Below are 19,234 nucleotides of genomic sequence, written 5' to 3'. Positions count from 1 at the left end.
ATGACATTTACTAATATCTCTCCTTCCTCATGCAAGAAATTCTTTGTTCTTGGTGGACATTGTTCCATTGCTGTATTGAATTGGCACTCTTATTTTTCAAATCACACAGTCCTTAATTTGCATGCACCAATGCAGCACCTGTTCTGCAAGTTTAGCAGCTAAAAGCTGCACTCACTGATTTCAGCTGATAATTTATTCAACAGTGTTGCTAAAAGTACTCCTTCAAACACAAAAAAATCACTAAAATTAAATCACAAGCCTTTCCAGGGGTCCACGAGACAAATCTTCACTTTTCCCCTAGTCCCTTTAAAAATGGCCGAGTGCCAATGTTTATGTGCCACTGCGCGTGCGTGCGCGCTCCAATGCGCATGCGCAGGGTTGCCGGCACGACGTTGCCTTATTGAAATTAGCCCCGCCCCCCACTACTTGTAGAATCGGCGCGAGTCTGTTGCTCCGCCCCCCCCGTTCGGTGCAAGCCACGCCAAGCTGCTGAAGACCTCCAGGGAGCTGCAGAATATGCAAGTATTTTTTCGGCGCACTTTCCAGCGCAAAAAAGGGGCGTCCGGGTCGGGGCTGCGCCGTTTTAGGCACGGCCCGAAACTTGGGACCCATACAGTTGGTCACATTTACAATTGCAATTCTAGTGAATAAATGAAAATACACTAACTACTTGACCAAGGTCCTGCCACTTCTTTTTGTACTGGCCTCCAGACCGTAATCTTCTGTAAGTTGGTTCCAGCATTTCTTCATTTATTTATGTGACCTTTGCTGGTGTCCAGCTCGTGCCATCTGGCCTCAATCACAGTAACCAGTGCCTCCACTTCGTCCTGTAAGAAAGTCCTTGAGCTGCGTTGCATCTTGTACTGCAGCTCCGATTTTTCCAATGAGAATTAAAGTTCTCTCACACAACTGGCTCTTTAAAAATGGCCGAATGCAGACCAGGAGCTGAACTGTGCGTGCCCATAGCAATCACGTCAAGGACTTCCCTTTTTTTGTGCATGCGCAGAAGGGGGGGGGGGGCATCGTTTTTTTGGTGCTGAAGTGGGACTCCACCCCCTGAAGCCACAGGACAGGTTGCATGGCGCCAAATTCAAAAAAGAGAATGGGAAAAATGGCCACTTTATTTTTTTGGAGTAGTTGGGGCCAAGAAAAACGGGCGTAACTCTGGCAATACGCCAAAAAACGGCATTGGGGAAAATTGAGCCCATAGTGTTACAGTATTACTACACAGAAAATTTGCAGATAAGTAACGCTTTAAACTTGAGGGTTCATTTACAGCTTAATGGGATAATTGTAACTGAACCCACCCAGCGGGAGCAGAGTGGGTTTGCGCCAGATGTCCATTTTGCACACCGTGTGATTTGAATCGTAAATTGATCGTAAAATTGGACGAGGTGTAAAACAGGCACCTGAGATGAACCTGTCCCATTTCAGCTGGGCAGATTAGGTTAAAATTGTCCCCAGAGCATCTGAAAATGTATTGGTAATGAGCAAGTGATTTTTTATTCAAATTGAATTGGAATAAGGTAGCATAGTGGTTAAGTTACTGGAGTAGTAAACTGGAGACATGAGTTCAAATCCCATCGTGGCAGCTGGGGAATTTAAATTAAATTAATTAAATAAATCTGGAATAAAATAACTAGTATCAGTAATGGTGACCATGAAACTTATTGGATTGTTGTAAAAACCCCATCTGGTTCACTAATGTCTTTTAGGGAAGGAAATCTACCGCCCTTACCTGGTCTGGCCTGTATGTGACTCTAGACCCACAGCAATGTGGTTGACTCTTAAATGCTCTCTGAAATGGCTTAGCGAGCCACGATTTCAAGGCGGCGGCTCACCACCACCTTCTCGAGGGCAATTAGGGACAGGCAATAAATGCTGGCCTTGCCAGTGGCACCGTGAGCTCTTTTATGTGGAATTGTGGTACTTGGACAATCATTTGCACTACATGTAGTAAGTGTAGAAATCTGTGGTTGCTGTGATTTGCCAAAGCATTGCCCCTAGTAATAATGATGTGTATCCGAATGCAAGGATCAAAAATAATGTTTCTGGGTACTGATCCAACACACATATGCATAGAAAGCTGAATTCTGTAATTACAAGGTACGTAGGTTGCTTGTTTTCTGTATTTAAATGTGTTTTTATATAAATAATTCTTTGTATTTACTGTTTTCCTCTTTAGCATCCACTTCCATTTATCTTTATTCCCTTGTGACCACTATGGTAAAGATAACGTTTAACTGCTCACACTCATTTAGAATCTCATCTCTCTATCCATGTAAATAATCACAATAATTTGTCATTCTCTAAACTAAGATGCAACTCTTTTCCTCTTCCAGATACTTGCATTCAAATAACATAGCAGTCATTCCTGAAGGTAAGCATAGTTTATATAGAAAATAATAATTGTTGATGTTTTAGCAGTCAGACACTTCCATATTTAAGAAACCCGGTGTTGTTGAGAAAACAGTCCTGTATTCTCCTCAAAATGTTTGCCCGTGAGGCTTAGATTACCTCAACCACATGCATAATCCAGATAATTGTTAAAAGAGCAACTTTTCATCTTCACCTTATTTTGGGGAAAGGAGGAAGAACCAAGTACAAATGGAAATAAACCATTCCGCCCAAATGAGCGGGCTAAAAGTGCATCAGTAACTCGGGTGAATGGGCGATGGCTTGAGTTTTTGCTTCCTCTTCCCTCTCGTCGTTTCCCTCCTCTGTGGGGTGAAGATGAATTTTCAATAATGGTTGAGATTATGCTCTTTTTGGAGCAGATTGAAAATGATTTAAAAAAAAAAAAAGCTCTCACCTCTAAGCTTAAAAGAATACCCACAGGGCAGCTGAAGCCTTGAGTCGACATTTTGGAGACACACGACTGAGTCAGGTTCTGCAGGACGAGAAGTAAGCCAGTACAGTACACATTTTTACAAGGCTGATAAATCAGACCCATAAAACTGTAGTTTTTTAAATCAAACATCCAGTAAAATAATGGAAATTTGTTCTAAGAGGTGATCTGGCAGAGGACTCGTACAGTAATAATTTCACAGTCAGCAAGGATTTAAAGAGGAAGGTCATGATTGACAAATATCCTTGACTTTTTTTCAGCATGTTAAAAGTAGGTAGTGGAACTCCTTTGTTTATACAGTACTATCAGAAAGCTTTGGACAAAGTTCCGTGGGAAAAATATCTTGTGCAGAATGTGGGATTGGTAGTAAGTCGGCAGAAAATCTATTCCACGCACGTATTCTTCAATTTACATATTACTGTAGTTTATTTAAATTATCTTTTTAATGTTGTGAAGTTATTTTCATTTCCTCATGATTGAGGGTGATGCATTTTATTTAATCTTTTAAGTTTAATTGAGGTCATTTTATGAAGTCTGCTAAATGTTATGGTGTCAGTTTGTGGACAGCATTTATTTTCCTTAACATCTGCTTAAAAATAAGCGGATTCCGTAATTATGGTCTGTTTGGTTTCTGAAACAGGAAGCACCCCTTGTCCCTGAAACAAGGATTTACAGGAACAAGGGCTCTGACAATAGACCCCAGCATATAATCAGCAGTGATCTGGTATACTCTCCGCAATGCCCTGATAGGGGCCTGTAATTTTGTTTCTCAATAAATAATTAAATATAGCATTTACATGGTGCTGTACAGATCATTTTAGAGAAATGTCTAGTAGTTTAAAAACATATTTCATGAAGTTTGCTTGTAGATATTTTGATGCAGTTACAGAACTGTTCCTCAATATTGTTAGTATTTGTCCTCCTGGCAGGTTTTCTTTAGATCCAGCAGATAAAGAATATGTGATGGGGCTGAGTGACAGGACATAATTTGGGCACAAGAGTTGAGTGACTTATCTGTGCCCTGGATAAAAGTCTTTGTAAGATCGAAAAAGGCCATGTGTAAGGGCTGGCGCTGCTCCCTGCACTTTTCCTCCAGCTGTCACGCTGCAAAGCTCATGTCTGTTGTGCCCCGTAGGGGACGAAATACGCATTGTGATTCCGGGAGGAGCTCCTTGGCCACAGGAAGAAGACGATTGAGGAGAACTCTAGCGACAACTTTCCCAGTGGCTGATAGCAGGGAGATTCCCCTGTAGTTGCCGCAGTCGGACTTGTCCCCTTTTTTAAAAAATGGTCACGATCACTGCATCTCTGAGATCTCCCGGCATGCTCTCCTTCCTCCAGATGAGAGAGATGAGGTCATGTATCCGCGCCAACAGCGCCTCTCTGCCATACTTCAGCGCCTCATCAGAGTTTCCATCCGCACCCGTAGCCTTGTTATTCTTGAGCTGTTTTATGGCTTTGCCTACCTCGTGTAACATTGGAGTTTCACTGAGTTGGTGGCGGGTCACAGGCTGCGGGATGGAGTCGAGAACACTCGAGTCAAAGGCAGAGTCTCGATTGAGGAGATCTTCAAAGTGCTCCTTCCATTGGGCCCTGACAGCCTCGGTGCCCTTGATGAATGTTTCCCCGTTCTTGGCCTGCGTCTGCGCACATTCAGAGGCTGAACTCCAGAATATAGTCAATGTATTCACTGAGGCATATGAAAGCATGGGCCTTGGGTTTAACATCCTCCAGCAGCCTATCACCGCTGCACAGCACTGCTGTCCAATCATCAAGATTCACGGCGTGGCCCTCGACAACGTGGACCATTTCCAATATCTCGGGAGCCTCTTATCAACAAAGGCAGACATTGATACGGAGATTCAACATCGCCTCCTGTGGGCCAGTGCAGCCTTCGGCCATCTGAGGAAAAGAGTGTTTGAAGACCAGGCCTTCAAATCTACCACCAAACTCATGGTCTACAGAACTGTAATAATACCCGCCCTCCTGTATGGATCTGAGGCATGGACGATGCAAAGAAGACACCTCAAGTCGCTGGAGATATATCTCCAACGATGTCTCCGCAAGGTCCTGCCAATCCCCTGAGAGGACAGGCGCACCAACATCAGTGCCCTCGACCAGGTTAATATCCCCAGTATTGAAGCACTGACCACACTCGATCAGCTTTGCTTACCATAGTATGCATGGCAGATACCAGACTCCCTAAGCAAATGCTTTATGCGGAGCTCCTTCATGGTAAACGAGCCAAAGGAGGACAGCGGAAACATTATAAGAACGCCCTCAAAGCCTCGCTGGTAAAGTGCGACATCACCACTGACACCTGGGAGACCCTGGCTGAAGACCGTCCGAGGTGGAGAAAGTGCATCCGGGTCTCAACGCCAAGAGCATGAAGAGGCCAAGCGCAGGCAGCGGAAGGAGCGTGCGGCAAACCAGCCCCACCCACCCCTTCCCTCGACGAATGTCTGTCCCACCTGCAACAGGGTCTGTGGCTCTCGTATCGGACTGTTCAGCCATCAAAGAACTCATTTTTGGAGTGGAAGCAAGTCTTCCTTGATTCCGAGGGACTGCCTATGATGATGGATAAAAGCATTCATAAGTTTATAATTCGAGCAAAACACCAATAACTAGAGGAATCAATGCTGTTGCCCATTGTTAAAGGTTTGTGGGATGCACAACAGTTTAAAGTTCCGCTGTTGTGTACATGCATTGGCCAATATTGGGTTTGTGAATAATTCACTGCAACTAAATTGTCTACTCAGTTATGTGTTTTGTTTCATCGAAGAAATACTTTATACTGGGTCAGTATTAGAACTAAATAATCATTTACAATAGAGTAAGGAAGAATTCTCTGTGATATGGTCCTGTATATCCGGTACACCATTCCCAAATTCCAGAGCACATGTTCTTCTGTATGAATTGTTGGGATGACTTGTTAACTTTATCATTTTTCTCCATACTAGCGATTGGCACCTTGGTTAAACTTCAGTCATTGGATCTTAGTAATAATGCATTGGCAGTTCTCTGCCCTGAGATTGGTCAACTGAAATCTTTACGACATCTGCGATTGGCCAAGAACCAGCTGAAATTCCTCCCATCAGGTGAGAAATAGCCCTAAGTTCGAGGTATGAAAGACATTAAACTAGATGTTTTGTACATACATTTAAACCCAAGGACAGACAGACTGCAGGTATCTCTGAATCTGACATAATTGGAAATATGTATCACACTTCCAGTAATATTTTCATTATACCCAGCACTATTGTTTGTAAAGAGTCAAGAATACGTGTTCTTGAAAGGATTGACCTCCCAATTGTGAAAGGTAACTAAATGCTAACGAGGTTCACAAAAAAGCCTTATATTTTTAAAGGGAAGAAATTAAGTGGTTGCAAACCTGTTGATGTTCTTGTGGTTAACATGATCCATTGGATATACAATATTTTCAAAGCATTTTGCTCGTCCTTCTAGATCTTTTCAAGAGTATATACTGACTGTTTTCAAGTCCTATGGAATTATCTGTATGTGATATATAATGTAGCCGTGTATAGAGGAAATATATCCAGAGGGGTATTCCAGTACAGTATTTTACAGTTCAGCTAAGCACCACATCCTATATGACAATGTAGGCCAGCAAAAGCTAATCTTTCACAAGATTTACGCGATAGTCTCTCATCCTATTGAACCGGTCGATGGTGAAAGAAAATACTGTTCAAGTGCTTCAAGAGGAAATCTTGATTTCCAACACTAAGGGTTCGAAATTCCCTTTACAATGCCGCCCGTCACCACCGGTGCAAGGCGGCCAAAGGGCGGCAAAGGCCTACCGTCGGTGTTGAGCTGCGTCCACGGCGCGGGAGAAATTCGGTAGGCTCTTGGTAGAGGTGCCAAAAGGTAATGCTGCGCCATCTAACGCCACCCACATGGTGACGTCATGCAGCGTGCAACGTCCCTTTGGTACCGCTCCTGCGATATTTGGTTTGTACGGACGCCTAACGGCAAGACGTCTGTATTGCCTGGGAAAAATGAAGGGAACATCACGGTGCTTGGGCTTATTCGCCCAGAGGTCAAGGTAAGTTTTTCTCTTTAGTTATTTCATCTTTTTTTCCTTCGTTGTAACAGTGGGGAAGTTTGTGTGTCAGTTTGAGGTTGTTTTTCTTCCCTTTTCTTCCCGTTTTTCATCGAGCATGACGCAGCTTCCCGTTGCGAAATTCAGTCGGTCTTCTGAGCTCCCGCCCGAGCTTGAGTGTGCAACGCCACTTTTTAGTGCTGCTCTCTCATCTTTGGGCATAAAAACTGAGTTTGGCAGTTTGAGCCTGCACCTAATGCTGGCACTAAAATCAGCACTCAGGCGGTGACACCGCTTCAAAAATGGCAGTACCGAAGTTCAACCCTAAAGTTCATAACAAGATCTGTCCTAACCGATAAGAACTGGAGAATTCTGCAGTTCTCAGCCTACTGCCTTTTGGAAGATTGGGGCAGCAGTAATGAAATAAATGGAGAGATCTGGAAGGATTGGGGTGATGGGTGTGCAGGACTTGCTGTGGAATACAACATGTGTGATGGAATTCGAGATGAGTTGGAGTTTACATAGGGTGTAAGTGAGAAGGTTGCTGAGGAGAGTGGTGGAGAAATCAAGCTTTCAAGTGATGAAGGTATGTGCCATGTATTCAACTATCATTGTAACCCATGTATAAGCTGACCTAAGTTGTGCATCTTGAGAACATTGACCACAAGGGTGTAAACTAGTGGGAGACACGTCTAACCTGGACTTTAAGGTATAAAAGGGGAAGCTCCACCCACCTTCATCACTTGAGGTCTTGATAATAAAGGTAACTGGTCACAGAGTGACCTTCTCTCAAGTATGGGCCTCATGTGCATTTATACTGTATAGTAAGGACATATTGGCGACGGGAAACTGGGATTTAAACCACGCGAGCATGGCCACTAGCAGCACAGAAGAGAGGTACTGTGTTGGTGATGATTGGGACGACTTTATTGAGAGACTACAGCAAAGTTTTGTCACTAAGGAATGGTTGGTACAGAATTCAGCCGACAAACGCAGGGCTCATCTCCTGACGGTGTTTGGATCCAGAACGTATTCCCTGATGAAGGACCTTCTAGCGCCAGAGAAGCCGGCGGACAAGATGTTCGAAGAGCTCAGTAACTTGAGCGGGGAACACCTTAAACTGGCGAGCAGCATGCACATGGCGAGACACCGGTTTTACACGCACCGGCGGCGAGAAGGGCAAAGCGTTCCAGACTTTGTGGCAGATCTCCGGCGACTGGCGAGCCTATGTAAGTTCCCAGATGCATGCAGAGCGGAGATGCTGCAAAACTTTTTTATTGAGGGCATCGAGCACGCTGGGGTTTTCAGGAAACTGATTGAGACCAAAGACTTGACCTTGGAAGCGGCGGCTCTGATAGCCCAGACATTTATCTCATGGGAGGAAGAGACCAGAATGATGTATGACAAAAATCTTGGCTCAAATGCGGCAAACGACCAGAGAGTCAACATTGTTAACATGGCACACAGTTCTCTAGGCAGACAAGGGCAATCGGACATGCCCCAGCATGTAGTCGAACCCAAAGGGGGAATTCAACAGAGACAATGGCGAGCTGAATGGCGATTCATGCATTGCAATGGACAATGCGGCCAGTAATGGGGCCATCAACACCTGTTAATGCTGCGCTTAAGGAGAGTTACAGAGACAGTCAGAGACGATCGACTGGTAATGGACCTTTTGTTTCCAACAACGGGGCCTCCAGCTCATGCTGGAGGTATGGAGGCAAACACCCAGCCAGAGCTTGCAGGTATCAGCAATATACCTGCAGAAACTGCAACGTCAGCGGTCACCGCGCGTATGTGCAGGAAGCCTGCAGCCAGGTTGATGTACGAGGAGGACGGGCCCGATGTAAGCCCTACGAGGCCAAATGAATACTGGGGGAAATCGCTGGAAGCTGAAGTTCAGCGAGTTCATGTGGAACACATATACAGTTCATATACCAGGACGCCACCGATAATGGTGAAAGTGCTCCTCAATGGCATCCCAGTATTAATGGAGCTAGACACGGGGGCCAGCCAGTCCCTAATGAGTATCAAACAGTTCGAAAGGTTGTCCGTGTCCAAGGCCAGGAGGCCAAAATTAATGCCGATTGACGCACAGCTACGGACATATACAAAGAAGATCATTCCGGTACGAGGCAGCGCCACGGTAATCGTGACCCACAAAGATTCGGGGAATAGGTTGCCACTCTGGATTGTCCCGGGGGATGGTCCCGTACTACTGGCTGGAGGAGTTGGCTTGCTGTCATGAATTGGAAATGGGGCGATGTCAATGCAATTTTTCTGTGGAGCGAGTATCATGCTCACAGGTCCTGGACAAATTTGACTCATTATTTCAACCCGGCATTGGCACTTTCATAGGGGCCAAGGTTTATTCACATAAACCCGGACGCCAGGCCTGTACACCACAAGGCCAGAGTAGTGCCGTAAGTGGTGCAGGAAAAGATAGAATGCGAATTGGACCACCTGCTTGAGGGAAGGCATCATCTCGCCAGTCGAATTCAGTGACTGGGCGAGCCCGATCGTGCCGGTGCTCAAGGCGGATGGGTCCGTCAGGATATATGGCGATTACAAGGCCACCATCAATTGGGTGTCACTCCATGACCAGTACCCACTACCGAGAGTGGAGGACCTCTTTGCGACGCTATCCGGTGGCAAACTTTTTTCAAAATTGGACCTGACCTCAGCTTACATGACCCAGGAGCTGGTGAGTGAGTCGAAGAAGCTGACCACCATCACGACACACAAGGGGTTGTTTGAGTATAACAGATGTCCGTTCGGGATTCGTTCGGCCGCCGCGATCTTTCAGCGAAATATGGAAAGCCTCCTCAAGTCGATTCCAAGGACGGTGGTTTTTTAAGACGACATCCTCATCACGGGTCTCGATACTGAAGAACACGTCCACAACCTGGAGGAGGTGCTCCGCAGACTGGACCGGGTAAGGCTGCGACTGAAAAAGGCGAAGTGCGTCATCTTAGCTCCAGAGGTAGAATTCCTGGGGAGGAGGGTAGCAGCAGACGGGATCAGACCTACTGCGTCCAAAACGGAAGCGATCCAGAGAGCACCCAGACCTCGTAACACGACGGAGCTGCGTTCGTTCATGGGGCTCCTGAACTATTTTGGTAACTTTCTTCCCAAATTGAGCACGCTGTTCGAGCCGCTACACGTGCTCCTACGCAAAGGTCGCGATTGGGTCTGGGGGGACAGCCAGGAAAGGGCTTTTGATAGAGCACGCAACTTGTTATGCTCCAACAAACTGTTAACGTTATATGACCCGTGTAAGAAACTTGTTTTAACGTGCGATGCGTCGTCCTATGTGGTCGGGTGTGTGTTGCAGCATGTGAATACCAATGGTCAATTACAGCTGGTAGCTTATGCCTCCAGAAGTCTGTCCCAGGCAGAAAGGGGCTGCGGGATATTAGAAAAGGAAGCGCTAGCATGTGTATATGCAGTAAAAAAAAAAATGCACCAGTACCTGTTTGGCAGAAAATTTGAGCTGGAGACAGATCACAAGCCTCTCATGTCCCTTTTGGCCGACAACAAGGCCATAAATGCGAATGCATCGGCCCGCATACAGAGGTGGGCACTCACGTTAGCCGCCTATGACTACACAATTCGGCACAGACCTGCCACTGAAAACTGCGCCGATGCACTCAGCAGGCTCCCACTAGCCACCACTGAGGGGGCAACTGAGCATAGTGCTGAGATGGTCATGGCTGTTGAAGCTTTCGAAAGCGAAGGCTCACCTGTGACAGCCTGTCAGATTAAAGTCTGGACAAATAAAGAAGCGCTACTGTCTTTAGTTAAGAAATGGGCAGCCATGTACGGGGCATGCCCTGAGGAATTTAAATCGTTTCATAGGTGCAATGGTGAACTCTCGATTCAGGCCGATTGCCTACTGTGGGGAAACCGAGTAATCATGCCCCAGATGGGCAGAGAGGTGTTCATCAGAGAACTTCACAATGAGCACCCGGGCATTGTCATGATGAAGGCAATTGCCAGGTCACACGTTTGGTGGCCAGGGATAGATGCAGACCTGGAACTTTGTGTTCGCAGGTGTAACACGTGTGCTCAGCTGGGCAATGCACCGAGGGAAGCCCCCCTTAGCCCCTGGTCCTGGCCCGCCAAGCCATGGTCACGCATACATGTGGACTACGCAGGTCCTTTCATGGGAAAAATGTTTTTAGATGCCGACTCCAAATGGATTGAGTGTGCCATTTTAAATTCAAGCACATCCTCTGCCACGGTAGAAAGTTCGCCGCCCATGGTCTACCGGATGTCTTGGTCAGCGACAATGGCCCGTGCTTCACAAGCATTGAATTCCAGGACTTCATGGCAGGCAATGGAATCAACCATGTCTGAACGGCACCGTTCAAGCCGGCCTCAAACGGCCAGGCGGAACGAGCTGTGCAGATAATCAAACGGGACGCTCAGAATCCAAGGAGGTTCCCTAAAAAGCCGCTTATCACGCCTCCTGTTGGCCAATAGATCCCGACCACATTCGCTCACAAGGGTTCCACCCGCAGAGCAGCTGATGAAAAGGACGCTCAAAACCAGGTTACCCTTTATACACCCCACTTTGAAAGAAATTGCTGTATAGAGCCCTTTGCCGAGTCCATCAGGAAGGATGCGAGCATTAGAGGGGTGATGATCTCAGGCAGCGGAGGCGCTCAGGTCAAGACCTCCCTGTACATGGACGACGTCGCCGTCTTTTGCTCGGATCCGCAGTCGGTCCGCAGATTGCTCACAATCTGCGACCAGTTTGAACTGGCCTCGGGAGCGAAGGTCAATCGCAGCAAAAGCGAGGCCATGTTCTTTGGCAACTGGGCCGACCGATCCTTTATTCCCTTCACCGTTCAGCCAGGTTACCTGAAGGTGTTGGGAATATGGTTCGGAGCGGACGGGGCGTGCGCCAAAAACTGGGAAGAGCGTATCGCCAAAGTGAAACAAAAACTGTGATGGTGGAAGCTGTGCTCCCTCTCCATTGCAGGAAAGAACCTGGTCATCAGGAGTGAGGTGCTCTCGGGGTTGCTGTACATGGCACAGGTCTGGCCCATCTCACGCTCCTGCGCTGCGGCAGTCACCGGGCCATCTTCCACTTTGTCTGGAGGTCCAAAATGGACCGTGTCCGCAGAGACACGATGTACAAATCTCTGGACAGTGGAGGAAAGGATGTTCCGAACGTGGCCCTCATCCTGATGGCCACCTTTGTGTGCGGCTGCATCAAGCTGTGCACAGACCCCCGGTACACAAACACCAAGTGTCACTATGTGCTGAGGTTCTACCTGTCCCCGGTGTTACGAAGGATGGGTCTGGCCATGCTGCCGCGAAACGCCCCCACCAGTTGGACCATGCCTGTCCACCTGTCCTTCGTGGAAAAGTTTTTCAGAACAAACCCCTTTGACCACAAGGCCATAAAGCAGTGGTCGGCACGTAAGGTCCTGGATGCCCTACGAAAGGAGGAGAGGATGGACCCTGTCGGGTGGTTCCCCGAGCAGACTGTCGAACTCGTCTGGCAGAACGTCTCATCGCCAGAGCTTTCACACAAGCACCAAGACGTAGCTTGGTTGGCGGTGAGGAGGGCCCTACCCGTCAGATCTTTCATTCACAGCCGGGGTTTCAGAGACATGGCACTCTGCCCCCGATTTGGCTATGGTGCGGACGAGACAGTCATCCATCTCCTTTGGGATTGCACCTTCGCAAGGCAGGTCTGGATGGAGATGCAGTGGTTGCTGTCGAGGTTCATCCCAAGCAGTTCCGTAACACAGGACTCTGTGCTCTACGGGCTGTTCCCAGGGACACACACCGAGACAGACATCACCTGCTGCTGGAGGGTCATCAACTCGGTTAAGACGCACTTTGGTCTTGCCGAAACTTGTTGGTCTTCCAGAGCAAGGAGATGTCCACGTCTGCGTGTTGCAGACTGGCGCAATCCAAGATCCAGGTGTACGTGCTGAGGGACGCACTAAAAATTGGTGCAGTCGCCGCAAAGGCACGGTGGGGAAGGGCCACAGTTTAAAGCCCTTCCGCCACGATAAACCCAGGGGCTGGAATCAGTATAAAACTCCCCTCGGGCTGTACTTGTAAACTTTTTGTATACATAGAGCACCATGATCTGAAACCACCTATGTAGTGTCATGTATAATCCAAGTTCTGTTTAGTAATGTATGTTGCAAAGAAATCTAACTGTACCCTCACCCATTCCGTGTACTGTCTCGTGCCACTAGTAAAGTAATTTGATGACTGTATTACAACGTATCCTGGATTGTACTGAAATGTACCTCGAAATGTAAAGCAAGCAAATCTATTGAACGGAACTGCCGTTAGCATCCAAATGTATTGTCTGGAATTGCTGATCGCATCCAAATTTACTGAACTGTCTTCCCATATATTGTGCAAATTTTTATATGAATAAAGTATATTTTGAAATTTAAAAAAAAGTTGAGAGCAGGCGTCAATCACAATGTGACTACCATGACAGGAATGCGAGGGCGTGATGTATTGATGTCAATGATCCTGTTTTTGTCCTTAATTACGCTGCAGGGCCCAAATGGCTTGCAGGCACTGTGTTTGCCAAAGAGGTGAATAGGGTTTTGGTAGTTAAACTTACCAATGGATAAATCTGCCGCAAACACGTGGATCAAACTAAAAGGAGGTTCAGCAACCCCATAGAAGAAGCAGAGGAAGAACACGATGTAGAGTTCACTCCACCACAGGTGACCGAACACCGGAACCAAGTGGAGGAGAGCCCAGTCACTGTGGGCAGTCCGGACAGGCCTGAGGCACCGCAAACAGCAGACACTCAGGCCAGCACCCAACAACCGGAGCCCCAACTCAGGCGCTCTACAAGGGAGCGTAAACCACCAGAGAGACTCAACCTGTGATCCCAATAAGACTTTGGGGGGGAGGTGATGTCATGTATTCAACTGTCATTGTAACCCATGTATAAGCTTGACCTAAGTTGTACACCTTGAGAACATTGACCACAAGGGGGTGAACTTGTGGGAGACACTCCCAACCTGGACTTCCAGGTATAAAAGGGGAAGCTCCACCCACCTTCATCACTTGAGGTCTTGGTAATAAAAGGTAACTGGTCACAGAGTGACCTTCTCTCAAGTATGAGCCTCGTGTACATTTCTACTGTATAGTAAGGACATATCAGTTTGGATTGGGGGTTTCAGCAGTGATGGGGACGGAGACTGGTCATGTTACAGAGGCGGAAGTAGGTATCTTTGGTGAGGGGCTTGAAGTGCGACTTGGATGAAGAGGACAACTGAGGTTGTGTCATGTCCAGTTCAGTCAGCTCCAATAGCTGGGAAGTGGATGGGATCACTGATTAAGTGCAATGTGCAGGCAAGGACAAGAGGAGGAATTGGCAGGAAAGTTTAGTTGCAAATTGAAGTTATCAAGTCACAGTGCAAAACCTGTGAGGAAATTGGGATCAGGGGGATAAATACGAAGTTGAAGTAAATTTGTTTCATTTGCAGTGCCTAGTGGTTTGATTGAGTGCTATTCATATAGGCCTTGGAGAAGGTTGTCGACCAACCAAAAATGTAAGTCGTGTCCTGATCGATTGCACAGCAGTTGCAACAAAACTACTTGCACAAATCAGTGTTCTAGTGCTCTTTACATTCTGCAGGAAAGACAAGTAGCTTGTTGGAAAACTGAGTGCTTTGTATCTGCATTAGTTAGCTATTCAAGCATATGCACAGTATGTGTCTGTAGAAATGCAGCAGAAATGTTCAATAAACCTTTGTTCTTTAACCTCATCAGGCAGATCTTAATAGTCCTTTTATAAACACTCCATTCATTGGATAATGCATCTTATTAAATGTGGTTCATTAAAAAAAAAAGTCTGCATTCTTACTGTGTCCAAAACTCTCTCCTCCGCACCAGCATCTGGAGAAAAGTTATTCCACTTCGGCTTTGTGCCAATTTCCCAGTTTTGATTATGGAACTGTACACTTTATTGGTATATGCTGAGAAGAGCTCGGACGTTTTTCTGATTTCTGCCTTCCGTGCTATTCATTGCCACCTCTGAAATATTGTCCATCTTTGTCCCTATCTCAGCCCACATCTACAACCCTCTGGCCTGCATCATCGCGTTCACAAATCACTTAATTACCTGTGTCTTTGCTGACTTCTATGGGCTCCTAATCCTTCAACTTATTGACGTTAAAATCCTCATCTACATCGACCAAGTCCTCCACTGCCTCACTCCAGCTCTACGTCTTTGCTTGCACCCTCTGCTCTGGGTCTACAATGCATTTCTCTGCCTGCTGTGTTCTACCACTGGTGCCAAAGCTTTCAGCCATCTTGGCCCCACACTCTGTAAAACTTACTTGGTCTTACTACATTTTGCTTCAGCTTGAAAACTTGCCTCTTTGTGCCTTCTGCCACTTCTAATTTATCTCTTCCTTTGAGTGCCAACTGTGAGACACCTTGGGGCATTTTGCAATGTTAAAAGAAAAAGAAAGACTTGCATTAAAGGTGCCGTATAAATGTAAGCTGTTTCCTATGATCACGTGTAATGTGTTCGGTCATTTCTGAATTAATTGGGAAGACAATTTATTGCTTTCAGGACCTCAGGGTGTCTCAGAGCGCTTTTACAGCCAATTAAGTGATGTTGATACAGGGATAAATATTGGCCATGATAGCGGGGATGACTCCCCTATTCGAAATAGTGCCATGGGATTTTTTTTACTTCCACATGAGAGAGCAGATGGGGACTCTGTTTAAAGTCTCGTCTGAAAGATGGCACCTCTGACAGTGCAGCGCTCCCTCAGCACTGCAGTGCGAGTGTCAGCCTGGATTTGTGTGCTGAAGTCTCTGGAGTGGGACTTGAACCCACAACCTTCTGCAAGAGTGTGACAAACCGAGTTTCGGCTGACACTAAAGGTTAAATGTTAAAGGTGCCATAAATGTAAGCTGTTTCCTGTGATCACGTGTAATGTGTTCGGTCATTTCGGAATTAATTGGGAAGACCAATTTCTTACCTGAAAGGAAACTGGAGCTTGGCTCATCTCACGGTCATTTCGGAATTAATTGGGAAGACCAATTTCTTACCTGAAAGGAAACTGGAGCTTGGCTCATCTCATCCAGTGTGTGGCCTGTTCTGTAAAAATTGTAATTTCAATCCACTAGAGGGCAGAAGCACTACAGTATAACATAATTCTAAATAACGAGTGATTTGTTACAACGAAGTGGTAGCGTTTCCAAGATATTTTTTAAGGACATGCTTATTTTACTGCAAAAATGGCCAACATGCTCCACCTTTTGATTCTGATTGGTCCCCTTGGAGGATAAGCCAAACCCTGAAGTTTCACAGTAATGTGTAACTGGTACTGCCCATCCCAAGGTCTCACTGACTTAGCAAATTGTAACTCGATCCACTTTAACTTCCTGAAGCGACAGAGCTCCCCAGAAGAAGATAGGAAGGGCCAGCCAAAGTCCCGTACACCAGTCCCAAATACATCCCTCCCCCAGTCGAAGTGCTCTACCCCAGTCCAAGTACATCCTCCGTCCCCACCCCACTCCCAGACCAGAGATGGGGCATTGTGTACGGATTGTTAACAGGTTTATTGGGTATGGTGAATGGTGACAGTGTCGTGACTTCTGGATATCGTCCACTCCAATGATGTCCCTTGTAGGGGGTTGGAAGAACATGATCCATCTCGCCCCCACACCCCAGCCCCCCAGCTTCTCTTTCCCCCCTCAGCTTCTCCCCCCCAGCTTCTCTTTCTGCCCCCCAGCTTCTCTTCCCCTCTGCCCACCAGCTTCTCTTCCCCCCCCCCCCCCCGCCCCCCAGCTTCTCTTCCCCCCCGCCCCCCAGCTTCTCTTCCCCCCCGCCCCCCAGCTTCTCTTCCCCCCCGCCCCCCAGCTTCTCTTCCCCCCGCCCCCCAGCTTCTCTTCCCCCCGCCCCCCAGCTTCTCTTCCCCCCGCCCCCCAGCTTCTCTTCCCCCTGCCCCCCAGCTTCTCTTCCCCCCCGCCCCCGCCCCCCAGCTTCTCTTCCCCCCGCCCCCCAGCTTCTCTTCCCCCCGCCCCCCAGCTTCTCTTCCCCCCGCCCCCCAGCTTCTCTTCCCCCCGCCCCCCAGCTTCTCTTCCCCCCGCCCCCCAGCTTCTCTTCCCCCCGCCCCCCAGCTTCTCTTCCCCCTGCCCCCCAGCTTCTCTTCCCCCCCGCCCCCGCCCCCCAGCTTCTCTTCCCCCCGCCCCCCAGCTTCTCTTCCCCCCGCCCCCCAGCTTCTCTTCCCCCCGCCCCCCAGCTTCTCTTCCCCCCGCCCCCCAGCTTCTCTTCCCCCCGCCCCCCAGCTTCTCTTCCCCCCGCCCCCCAGCTTCTCTTCCCCCCGCCCCCCAGCTTCTCTTCCCCCCGCCCCCCAGCTTCTCTTCCCCCCGCCCCCCAGCTTCTCTTCCCCCCGCCCCCCAGCTTCTCTTCCCCCCGCCCCCCAGCTTCTCTTCCCCCCGCCCCCCAGCTTCTCTTCCCCCCCCCCCCGCCCCCCAGCTTCTCATCCCCCCCCCCACCCGCCAGCTTCTCTTCCCCCCCGCCCCCCAGCTTCTCATCCCCCCCCCCCCACCCGCCAGCTTCTCTTCCCCCCCCGCCCCCCAGCTTCTCTCCCCCCCCCCCCCCCGCCCCCTAGCTTCTCTTCCCCCCGCCCCCCAGCTTCTCTTCTCCCCCCCCCGCCCCCCAGCTTCTCTTTCCCCCCCCCGCCCCCCAGCTTCTCTTCCCCCCCCCCCGCCCCCCAGCTTCTCTTCCTCTTCCCCCCCCCGCACCCCAGCTTCTCTTCCCCCCCCCCCCGCCCCCCAGCTTCTCTTCCCCCCCCCCGCCCCCCAGCTTCTCTTCACCCCCCGCCCCCCAGCTTCTCTTCCCCCCCCGCCCCCCAGCTTCTCTTCGCCCCCCCCCCGCCCCCCAGCTTCTCTTCCCCCCCCCCCCGCCCCCCAGCTTCTCTTCCCCCCCCCCCCGCCCCCCAGCTTCTCTTCCCCGCCCCCCCCGCCCCCCAGCTTCTCTTCCCCCCCCCCCCGCCCCCCAGCTTCTCTTCCCCCCCCCCCCGCCCCCCAGCTTCTCTTCCCCGCCCCCCAGCTTCTCTTCCCCGCCCCCCAGCTTCTCTTCCCCGCCCCCCAGCTTCTCTTCCCCGCCCCCCAGCTTCTCTTCCCCGCCCCCCAGCTTCTCTTCCCCGCCCCCCAGCTTCTCTTCCCCGCCCCCCAGCTTCTCTTCCCCGCCCCCCAGCTTCTCTTCCCCGCCCCCCAGCTTCTCTTCCCCGCCCCCCAGCTTCTCTTCCCCGCCCCCCAGCTTCTCTTCCCCGCCCCCCAGCTTCTCTTCCCCGCCCCCCAGCTTCTCTTCCCCGCCCCCCAGCTTCTCTTCCCCGCCCCCCAGCTTCTCTTCCCCGCCCCCCAGCTTCTCTTCCCCCGCCCCACAGCTTCTCTCCCCCCCGCCCCTCTTTCCCCCCCCCCCGCCCCCCAGCTTCTCTTTCCCCCCCGCCCTCCAGCTTCTCTTCCCCCCCCCGCCCCCCAGCTTCTTCCCCCGCCCCCCAGCTTCTCTTTCCTCCCCCCCCCGCCCCCCAGCTTCTCTTCCCCCCCCCCCCGCCCCCCAGCTTCTCTTTCCTCCCCCCCCGCCCCCCAGCTTCTCTTCCCCCCCCCCCGCCCCCCAGCTTCTCTTCCCTCCCCCCCCCGCCCCCCAGCTTCTCTTCCCCCCCCCTCCCCCGCCCCAGCTTCTCTTCCCCCCCCCCCCCCGCCCCCCAGCTTCTCTTCCCCCCCCCTCCCCCGCACCCCAGCTTCTCTTCCTCCCCCCCCCCCGCACCCCAGCTTCTCTTCCCCCCCCCTCCCCCGCCCCAGCTTCTCTTCCCCCCCCCCCCCCGCCCCCCAGCTTCTCTTCCCCCCCCCTCCCCCGCCCCCCAGCTTCTCTTCCCCCCCCCCCGCCCCCCAGCTTCTCTTCCCCCCCCCCCCCGCCCCCCAGCTTCTCTTCCCCCCCCCCCGCCCCCCAGCTTCTCTTCCCCCCCCCCCGCGCCCCCCAGCTTCTCTTCCCCCCCCCGCCCCCCAGCTTCTCTTCCCCCCCCCGCCCCCCAGCTTCTCTTCCCCCCCCGCCCCCCAGCTTCTCTTCCCCCCCCCGCCCCCCAGCTTCTCTTCCCCCCCCCCCGCCCCCCAGCTTCTCTTCCCCCCCCCCCCCCGCCCCCCAACTTCTCTTCCCCCCCCCCCCGCCCCCCAGCTTCTCTTCCCCCCCCCCCGCCCCCCAGCTTCTCTTCCCCGCCCCCCAGCTTCTCTTCCCCGCCCCCCAGCTTCTCTTCCCCGCCCCCCAGCTTCTCTTCCCCGCCCCCCAGCTTCTCTTCCCCGCCCCCCAG

At 50.5% G+C, this 19,234-nt stretch overlaps 1 protein-coding gene across 3 annotated transcripts in view; it reads left to right on the top strand.

Moving 5' to 3' along the window:
• The window catches only part of lrrc28 (leucine rich repeat containing 28), a 129,578-nt gene that overhangs the window by 60,363 nt on the left and 49,981 nt on the right, over positions 1–19,234 (top strand). For all 3 annotated transcript variants that reach the window (XM_070858319.1, XM_070858318.1, XM_070858320.1), the window contains exons 4-5: positions 2,343–2,380; positions 5,809–5,946. In XM_070858319.1, the coding sequence (XP_070714420.1) occupies positions 2,343–2,380; positions 5,809–5,946 (176 nt within the window). The remainder of the gene's footprint in view (positions 1–2,342; positions 2,381–5,808; positions 5,947–19,234) is intronic.

The sequence above is a fragment of the Pristiophorus japonicus genome, chromosome 17 (assembly GCF_044704955.1).
Source record: "Pristiophorus japonicus isolate sPriJap1 chromosome 17, sPriJap1.hap1, whole genome shotgun sequence".
In the NCBI taxonomy this organism is placed as follows: Eukaryota; Metazoa; Chordata; class Chondrichthyes; family Pristiophoridae; genus Pristiophorus; species Pristiophorus japonicus.
This window is presented reverse-complemented; position numbering and strand designations above follow the sequence as displayed.